General features: G+C 55.0%; 1 protein-coding gene across 1 annotated transcript in view; it reads left to right on the top strand.

The window, feature by feature from the left end:
- TBCD (tubulin folding cofactor D) overlaps window positions 1–10,160 on the top strand; it is a 200,748-nt gene that overhangs the window by 86,453 nt on the left and 104,135 nt on the right. Inside the window, exon 15 of the mRNA XM_004374331.2 lies at window positions 8,520–8,676. Within this exon, the coding sequence (XP_004374388.2) occupies window positions 8,520–8,676 (157 nt within the window). The remainder of the gene's footprint in view (window positions 1–8,519; window positions 8,677–10,160) is intronic.

The raw sequence follows: 10,160 nt of genomic DNA, 5'->3' as shown, positions 1-10,160 counted from the left end.
GTGTGCCCAGCTGTCACAGTGGACTCATAACTGTGCTCACGTGGAGCACGTAGCCCTCCGTGTTCCCAGACTGTCACAGTACACTCATTCCTGTGCTCATGTGGAGCACGTGGCCCTCCATGTTCCCAGACTGTCACAGTGGACTCATAACCATGCTCACGTGGAGCACGTGGCCCTCCGTGTTCCCAGACTGTCACAGTAGACTCATTTCCGTGCTCATGTGGAGCCTGTGGCCCTCCATGTGCCCGACTGTCACACTGGACTCATAACCATGCTCTCATGGAGCACGTGGCCCTCTGTGTTCCCAGACTGTCACAGTGGACTCATTCCCATGCACACATGGAGCACGTAGCCCTCCGTGTGCCGGACTGTCACAGTGTACTCATAACCATGCTCACGTGGAGCACGTGGCCTTCTGCATGCCCGACTGTCAACGGGGGACTCGCTGTGCGAGCTCACTCAGTAACAGGTGGAACCCGAGCGTGGATTGCCGTGTGGCGTGGACTCTGTGTCCGAGTCGGCAGCCTGCTGGTGCGTGATGGGCACACAGCCTCCTCGGTTGTCTGTGACAGAGCCCCACTCACGGGTTCTGCACTGACCGACGCAGACTCCCCCAGATGACCATTTCCTGGCCATGGGGTGGAGGCAGTGCCCTGTGGAGTCATTGTCTTGGGAACCTCGGCTGATTCCCCAGCATCTCCACGTGGAGGAGAGCGCCTCTGTTTACCTGCACAGTGGCTGCTGCATCTGGGGGCCTCGGCTTCTCCACGTCTGGGCTGAGTTCTGAGCAATTGGGCTGCTCTGTGAGGACGTGTGGTGCTGTCGTCCTGGTGGCCAGACCAGCTCCCGGGCTCAGTGCCGGCTCTGCCTATGCGGCAGCCTCTCATGGGTCTGAGCGTTGCTCAGGGTTCAGCCCTTGTGGGAGGGGTCTGTCCTCCCTGTGGCCGAGTGCAGTCCTGGGGGGTCGGGGCTCCCTGTCGGCAGAGCCACCTTTTCCTTCTAGGAGCGTTGTCTCCATTGGCCACGCACTGGCGGACCCAGCGCTGCAGTGCTCCTTCCTGCTGTGTGCAGAAGGTTGGGCTGCCTGGGGAGTGAGCGGCCCTCCGAATGCCTGAGGCCATGGGTCTGCTTATTATTCAGATCAGTATAACTCATTACCTACCAGAGGATGTGACTGTGTGTCTTTGCCTGGTGATTTGTTCTCTGCCTCTGACCAGAGCGCCTGGCCTTCCCACCCCCTGGAATCATGTGGACCCTGGAGAGCTGGGACCCTGAGAGCCGGGACCCCAAGAGCCAGGTCCCCGAGAACGGAGACCCCGAGAGCTGGGACCCTGAGAGCCGGGACCTGAGAGCAGGGACCCTGAGAGCAGGGACCCTGAGAATGGGGACCCCGAGAGCTGGGACCCTGAGAACTGGAACCTCAAGAATGGAGACCCCGAGAACTGAGACTCCAAGAACGGAGACCCTGAGAGTGGGGACCCCAGGAGCTGGGACCCCGGGAACTGAGACCACGGGAGCGGGGAACCCCGAGAGCTGGGACCCCAAGAGCTGGGGCAGCTGCGGGGCTGAGCCCCGTCTCCCCTAGAAGTGGCATTTCCCCAGGCAGTGGGCTCTGAACAAGTGCTGTCCAGAGGGAAGGGTGTTCCGGTGACACTGGGCTCCTGCTGCCAAGAGGAAGCCCTTTGGGCCTCGTGCGCCCGACGTGCATCTGCGGCGTGTAATTGCAACCTTGAGCAAGGGTTTTGTTCAAAGCTGTGGAGTAGCTTCCTTATTTTTAAACCTGATAAATCTGGAAAGCCTTGTTAGGTTTTGAATTTTGTCTCTGATGATGACTTTTCTTAAAGTTTAGGGCAAAGATTTGCTTCTGCCCCTCAGCCTCCCCACCCAGACTTTGGCTGTGCAGAGGGCCACGTGGGCCCATCCACTGGGGCTGGCCCTTATGTCCTTGGATCGCTGGATTTCAGTGCTGGGAGTCTCGGGGGTGGGGGGCATGGCCCCCTCATGAGTGCAGGGCAAGCCGTCCACCACTACCTGGTCCCGCTCTACCCTGCAGGACCCGACCCGAAGTGCCCACTCTGCCGATTTCTGGTGGAAGAAAACAGTCACCTCACATGCTGTGTATCGGAACCGCTTCACTCTGCAGTCAGATGGCTCCCGGCGTGCAGGAGAGCCTGCTTCCAGCTCCGTTGGTGTTGTGCTGTGCAGGTGACCTCGTGATCTGGCAGTGACTGCTATACCTGGCCGTGCCGCCAGGCCTGGTGCTCGATGCAGGTGTGGTAGAGGTGCTGGCAGGGGCTCTGAGTTGGTGGGGTGGGGGGCAGAGGCTGCCAGGGACACTCATGCTGTGGGTCCGAGGGATGAGCCAGAGCTGGGTGCTGTGTCTCAGCCGCGTGGTGGGTGGCCAGGCCGGGCTTACCTGCCCAGATAGGCCTCGGGCCCTGCTGCTCCAACTTGGCTCTGTGGCAAGGCCCAGGGCAAGAATTGGGGGCTGCCCAGTTACACAGCATGGGGCATGCATGGGCTCCGGGTTGGAGGTTAAGCTGGCCCCTGAAACCAAACCCCTCCCTGCTGATCTTTTATCTTTGAGTCCCGGTCCCAGGGCAGCCCCACCCAGCAGAAGGGACACGGCCCCCTGTGGTTTTTGCCCATGGCAGCCTCTGCCTGATGGGGAGTAGAGTCCTGTGAGCTCCTGAGCTCCCGGCCTGGGGCTCCGTGTTCACAAGGGGAAGACTGACAGGCATTGGTTTAAGAACCACCCCCACATGTCTCACACACACACCACACGGACGTATCGGGGACCAGCCACCCTGGGAGGGAGGGCCACAGTGGTTAGGGAGATAGCTGTGTGAACAGAAATAAATGTGCAAGCTCGCTGGGATGCCAGATATCGTCGGGCTGTGAGTGTGGAGAGTGCAGGGCCAGAGCTTGGTGTCAGATGTTGGCTTGAGCTGGAGGCAGTGGCTGTTAAAGTCGTCCCTGTGACCGTGTGTACCGTGTCCCCGTCTTGGAGTCGCCATGGGTTGGGTACGGGCTCTGTGTGACCCTTCTGCCCCTCAGGTGATTCTTTCCATTCTGGCCTCAAAGACATGAGGCTTATGGAGGCCCAGTCCCCTCCATGGTCACATGGGGTCCTGGTAGGCAGGAAGGGACATCCCCAGGAGTGAACCATGCACACGCACTCTAGAGCAGAGCAATGCAGGCCCTTGGAGGAGGCAAAGAGTGGGTGCCCAGCCATGACAGCGTCACCTGATTGCTTCACCCCACTCTGCAGCAGAAGGTGGGCCAGATGGACCAGTGATCAGACGTGCTGACACAGAAATGCCAGTAGAGCTACGAGGAAGTCTGCACGCGAGGCACGTGATCACACGATACATAGTTTAGGGACGTGTATCTGCCTCTGCTCCAGGGACATGTGTCTGTCCACTTCTCCAGGGACGTGTGTTTGTCCACCTCTCCTTCAGTGACGTACGTCTGTCCACTTCTCCAAGGACGTGTGTCTGTCCACTTCTGTTCCAGGGACCTGTGTCTGTCCACTTCTCCAGGGATGTGTGTGTTCTTCTTCTCCAGGGGCGTATGTCTGTCAGCTTCTGCTCCAGGGGCATGTGTCTGTCCACCTCTCCTCTAGTGACATGGGTCTGTCCACTTCTCTAGGGACGTGTGTCTGTCCACTTCTCCAAGGACGTGTGTCTGTCCACCTCTCCACCATAGTCGTGTGTCGGTCCGCCGCCCCCAGTAACTGGCAGTTAAGGTGGTGCTGTAGAGACCATCTTGTGTTCACTTGGGAACAGTAACCTGAGCCCCACAACCCCAGGATCAGGTTCTGAGGGTGACGGGCAGGCGCCCCCACCACCTTAGTGACCGTAGGCTCAGAATGGGGGGTGAGCCAAGCGTGTGAGTGTCCATGTGGAGGTGGCTGTGGCCGTAGGCCCAGGGTGAGCCATGTTGAGGTTGGGGGATTCTGAGTCCATGTGGAGGTGGCTGTGACTATGGGCCTGGGGTGAGCCATGTTGGGGCTGGGGGGTTCTGAGTCTCTGTGGAGGTGGCTGTGGCTGTGGGCCGGGGGTGAGCCACGCTGAGGTTGGGGGATTCTGAGTCTGTGCGGAGGTGACTGTGGCCATGGGCAGGGGGTGAGCCGTGTTGGGGCTGGGGGTTGCTGAGTCCGTGTGGAGGTGGCTGTGGCTGTGGGCCGGGGGTGAGCCGTGTTGGGGCTGGGGGTTGCTGAGTCTGTGCGGAGGTGGCTGTGGCTGTGGGCCGGGGGTGACCCACGTTGGAGCTGGGGGATTGCTGAGTCTGTGTGGAGGTGGCTGTGGCTGTGGGCCGGGAGTGAGCCATGTTGGGGCTGGGGGGTTGCTGAGTCCATGTGGAGGTGGCTGTGGCTGTCGGCTAGGGGTTGTGGGGGGGATAAGTTGCCCTGGTGGGGACCTGGCTCTCTAAGGATGCAGCTTCTTGGGGGCCTGAGCGGTTTCTGAGTGTGGGCGCTGGGTGCAGAGCACCCTGGAGGAGACGTTCGGAGTGCTGACCGCTGTCATTCCTAGTTGTCTTTTTTGAAATTGATTTTGTCCAGTGGACCAATAAATTGGGACTTGCCAGCCAGCATCCAGATTCCCCTCCGGCTACAGAATAGCTGAGCAGGCTCCACTGGGTGGCAGTGCTAATGTGCAGGCTTGGGGAGCCAGTGCGCCGTGGCAGCTTGTTTACACCATGCTTTCCTCCTCAAGGACCACAGCCCGTCAGCGCTGACACCCTTTGGGTCACAAGTGGGTTCCCATTAGCACAGAAAGCAAGCGTGAGCCACACAATGAAACCAGAGTGATTCCGGGTAAAACATCATAGTTTTGGTTTAGGTCAGGCTGAGATGGTCATTTGTAAGTCACTCATTACATCTGCTTTATCCTGAGCAGCCAGGTGTCCGTGTAGCATTTATGCACACTGCTGTTGACTCTAAACACGGACCAGGCGTGATTGATCCTTCTTCAGATCAGTAAAGCTTGGTTTCTGTCTGCTGGCCGGTGGGAGCGGATGCTGGTCAGCTGCAGGGCCTTCTGCTCAGGACGTGGTGTGCCCAGGCTCTGTGGGAGTTATTGGGGTTCTAGTCCATTGCAGAGACGGCTCTCCCAGGGTGCACGGGAGTTATTGGGGTTCTAGTCCATTGCAGAGACGGCTCTGAAGTGCCGTTCAGTCTGTGGCAAGAAGGTGCAGCAGCCGTGTAGGAGCTCCTATGGCACCCACTCTATCCTGAGGTCTGTACTGGACTGGCCGGGGGTATGCGCCAGGACTGGGAGAGATGGGCCCTCCACAGAATGTTGCTCTCGGGGGCTTGGCACAGCCGTGTGACTGGAGTCCAAGGGCAGAGGAACATTTCTGAGCAGGGTCCCCAATATGCATACAGCATGGCTGAGGGGGGCTCCACAGGGGTCCCCATCATGCATGCGGAGGGAGGCCAGGGTCCCCAGTATGTGCAGAGTGGGTCGGGGGGCTCCATGTTGAGTCCTTATTGTGTGTGTGAAGCAGGGCTGAGGGCCAGCGTGGGTGACCCCAGGTCTACAGCAAGGAGCCCGAGCTAGTCTGTTGCTTCCTTAGGCCCTTTGTCTCGGGATTCCTGGCCCTGTTGCGTGCACATCCTGGGAGGAAGGTTCCAGAGCCGCCACCCTGGTCAGAGGGAATGCAGTGGATATCCTGATGCTTTGAGCATTTCATCTTAGAGCTTTAGGTAAATTTTATGTAGCTTTAGGTAAATTTATAAATAAATGTTTTATAAACTTATGGAAGGTAATCACTGTGGTGTTGTTGTTAGGTACCATCGAGTCTGTTCCGACTCACAGCAGCCCTCTCTACAACAGAACGAAACGCTGTTTGGTCCTGTGCCATCCTCACGGTTGTTGTTATGCTTGAGCCCATTGTTGCAACCACTGTGTCAGTCCATCTCATTGAGGGTCTTCCTCTTTTTCGCTGACCTTCTACTTTACCCAGTGTGACATCCTTTTCCAGGGACTGGTTCCTCCTGATAACATGTCCAAAGTACGTGAGACATAGTCTCGCCATCCTTGCTTCTAAGGACCATTCTGGTTGTACTTCTTCCAAGACCTCCCCAACGTGTCTGCCAGTTTGCTGTACTGTGGGGGCTTGCATGTTGCTGTGATGCTGGAAGCTATGCCACCGGTATTCAAATACCAGCAGGGCCACCCATGGCGGACAGGTTCCAGCTGAGCTTCCAGACTAAGACAGACTAGGAAGAAGGACCCAGCAGTCTACTTCTGAAAAGAATCAGCCAGTGAAAGCCTTTTGAATCACTGTTTGTGTGTAAAATAAACTGTATAGAAGTAAACCATTTTTTTGTTAGCTGTCTATATAAAATCAGGAATACTTAGATGCGGAGGGCAGGTTTGTGTGGTGCTTATGGCCCACCGTTTCCTGTTCATTTTTGCCTAAGATCATTTCTAGGTGCATTTTCCTGCAAGGATATTTCTGTGATGGCAATTTTATGTGCAGATAGTTGGTTTCCTACACCCATCCTGGCGTCAAGCTGTTCCCGACTGTGTAGATCACCGTGCGGGTTGTTGCATGGTGCAGGAGGGTGCGGAGCACAGCGGCACTGTGGGAGGGCGGTGCATGGCCAGGCCGGAGCTACCTGCTGTGACACCTTGTGAAGACTTTTAAAATCAGTGTTTGGTCAGTTTATAAAATTAAATTTCCTTAAACACTTTAAACTTTTCACAAGTGTAATATATTTTATTTTCTTTTTACATAACTTACACATCTCCAATAAGCAAAACCTTCCCAAATACTTGAAATGTGTGAATCTAATAAACTGATACAGTAAAAATTTTAGTTTTTTAAACTCTCCAGTACTCTTAACCATGTTTCTTAAAATTCTTTCATCTATAAAAATGGCATGGCGACAGCATCAGACCTCCTTGTCTAACTTCAGAAGGGGGGAGGAGAATCATTAGCAGCATCAACAGCCCAAAGCTGATCCCTGTGAGGCCGAGATCAGACATGCCTCCTCCCTCCAACCTTTTTATCCATTCTAACAAAGCTGTCCCTCCCACGGCACTCTCTGCTCCTCTGCTGGGTTCAGTGATTCATTGCAGTGGCCACACAGAACTCACAGACCGTACTCACAGTTCTGGGGTTTATTAGGGAAGTAACAGGTTACAATTCAGGATCAGGAAGAACTCGGGATACAGTTCTTTGATCAGGACAGCCTCTTCTCAGCCGTTTCTGCAGGCTGGCCTCTCTCTGGCTCTGGGCCCCTCGGCTCCTGCCCTGCTCGGGAAAGTGTTACAGACCTCTTTAGCTCTGCCAGTAAGTGCCCGGGGGCACCCCACTTCACCAGTAAACCTTGGCCCAAAGACACTCAGCTCTCTTGCTCCATGGGTTGGCACACCCACTGTAACTGCTTTGCTCCGTGGGCCAGGAAGCCTGCTGTACCATGTTGTGCTGGTCTCCTAGTTCTGCTGCCGCCGTTTCTCTGCTGCTGCTTCTTGCCGTCTCACTCTGTCTCCGGTGTTACAGCTCTCTCTTTGTCTCCTGAGTCTAGGAGGTTCTCAGCACAGGAACCCCAGGTCCAAAGGATGTGCTCTGCTCCCCTCTCTTCTTCTTGGTGGAATGACTCTGGGATGGCTCATTTTAAGCCTAGCGGCATGGAAAACTGATCAGTCCCCTAGTTAGGGTTTCCATACACCTTATTTGCATGGTCCCACTCCCTCAGGGTTCCATACACCTTATTTGCATTATTAGCAAGCTGTCTAATCCTCTTGGTAGGCCATAAGCACCTTATTTGCACAGTCCTACCCAGTCATTTGGTGGGAGTTACAAGACAATGGCTAGAAGGGCCATATTAAGTAATTCACTGCACCACATCTTCACATCAAAAATCGTGTACAATATTAAATTAGTTAATTATGCATTTTCAAATGGAGCCAGAAGGGATAATCTGTTATCTACTTGAACATGCCAAATTACCGTAACTATTATTAGATAATAAAACATGCGTAGGTTATTCCTAAAGTTAATACAGAGTGACCGTAGGTTTGATGCACTCTGTCATCTGAATTCCCAATTCTGAAACCTCAGAGTTAGCAGACCCCCACGCGGAGCAGAGTGAGGACCTTCCACTGATATGCCCCCTCCACGAGGGGACGCTAGGGGCTGGCCCCCTCTGGGCTTGAGACGCTTTGGCCTAATTTGTAGGGTGCCCTGTGATGCCTGCACTAACCCTGTTAAATGTGACGCTTGCTTTCTTCCTGCTGGGTGGGAGATTGCACTTCTCTCAATCTCTTCAACAAACCTCTTTATGTAAATTTTGGGTACCATGTTTTCGTTTTTTTACTTTACCTCCTGATTTGAGCTGATGGAATTCAGTTTTCCTTCAGGTGTTTTGTGGCAGGGACTAGGCCGACCTGTGGTGGGAGTGAGTGTGTCGTCCATGACAGATGCAGATGAAGCCGTGCTTGGGACACACACACCCTGTGCAGTGGTAGGCCCGTGTCCTCACACCCTCTTTCTCTCGTATTCAGTTGTCGCCGTGATCCAGAGGGCGCTGACCTATGACGAGAAGCGGGGCGCCTGCAGTGTGGGTGCCAATGTCAGGGACGCCGCCTGCTATGTGTGCTGGGCCTTTGCGCGTGCCTACGAGCCGACGGAGCTGCGGCCCTTCGTGGCTGAAATCTCCAGGTAAGGCTGTGACGTTGGTCCCACTGGTACTTCTGTGTCCTCGTCCTGGGCCTGGTCAACCTGTGTGTGCGAGAAGCCTGGTCCTTCCCACAGCTGTGCCTGAGAACAGTTACTCGTCCTTTAAAAGGATCATCTGTCACAAGGGAATTCCCTCTCCACCGGTAACCAGTTGAAGCCGGCAGTGTCTGGGAGGGACCTGGAGTCTCGGGCAGTTACCTGTCAGCAGACTCCCAGATAAAGGTGATGGGCGGTGACTTGGGGTGGTATGGAAATGGGGGGTGGACAGATCAGGGTGTCCTGGCGAGAGTGAGTCCGAAAGCTCCCCCACGTGGCCTTCAGCCTGGACGCACCCCCTCCCCCCACCTCCTGGGTGGAGCCTTCAGGGCCTTCTGCTTCTGCTTCTGTTGGGGAGCCTGACTCTGGCCTTAACTTTCTGGTTCCTGGGGGCCGGCGTGTTCAGTAAGGATGGTAGTTGCCAGCACACTTTGTCTTCGAGGCCGTGGGAATGTAAATGACCCCCCAGAGCCACTCTGGGAGTTAGGACCTACCTGGCACCTCCTGTAGGTGGGGCTGGGGGCCTGTGCCGGGGTGACCCCTTCACCCATGCTGGGTGGCTAACTGGGCACTGCAAGGCTGCCTGGGCTCCAGTGACATCACGTGTGTCCCTGGGATAGTAAATGTCTTAAATTAATTTTTAAACATTTTTATTTATTATTTTTATTGTGGTAAAAACATATATAAGAAAATATGCCATTTCAACGTTTTTAACATGTACAATCCACTGATATTAATTACGTTCACTGTCTTATACAGCCATCACCACTGTCCGTTTCCAAGTGTTTTCATCACCCTTGACAGCTCAGTTCCCCCTCAGCAGTGACCCCCACTCCCACCACGGTAACATTCATTTGTCTGTTCTAGGTATTTCCTGTAAGTGGGATTGTGCAATACCTGTCCTTTCCCATCTGGTTGATTTGCTCAGCACAGTGTTATCGGGGTCCATCCACATGGTAGCAGGCATCAGCACTTCATATCCCTGTGGCTGAGCAGTTCTCCCTGGTGTGGACGGACCACATTCCGTCTTCCCATCACCTGTTGATGGACACTTGGGTGCCTTAAGTCAGTTTTTGTGCACTGATTGGATGCTCTGGTTTTGGATTGAAGTGAGTGCTTTTAACGACAGGGACGAGGTGTCCGTTTCTTGTGCTTTCCCCGGGGGGAGAGGGGCACCGAGTGAGTGACTCAGCTGGAGGTAGGGGCTGCAGGTGTATGAGCCGTCTGAAGTGAATCATAGCAGGCTTAATTAGCACTCTGCCTGACTACCTTTACTGGGAAAGTCTGCGAGGAAAGTGGGTTTTGAAATTATGCCCCAGCCCTGTAAGCTCCTTCCCTCCCACAGCTCTGCAGGAGGAAGCCATCAGGCTCTTACGTGGGGCTGAGTGCAGCCACCTGCACCCCCTGCCCTGGGCAGTGTGAACGGCCAA

Source organism: Trichechus manatus, unplaced genomic scaffold (genome assembly GCF_000243295.1).
Source record: "Trichechus manatus latirostris isolate Lorelei unplaced genomic scaffold, TriManLat1.0 scaffold00028, whole genome shotgun sequence".
Lineage (NCBI taxonomy): Eukaryota > Metazoa > Chordata > Mammalia > Sirenia > Trichechidae > Trichechus > Trichechus manatus.
The sequence above is the reverse complement of the archived record's forward strand: the minus strand, read 5'-3'. Positions and strand labels throughout refer to the sequence as shown.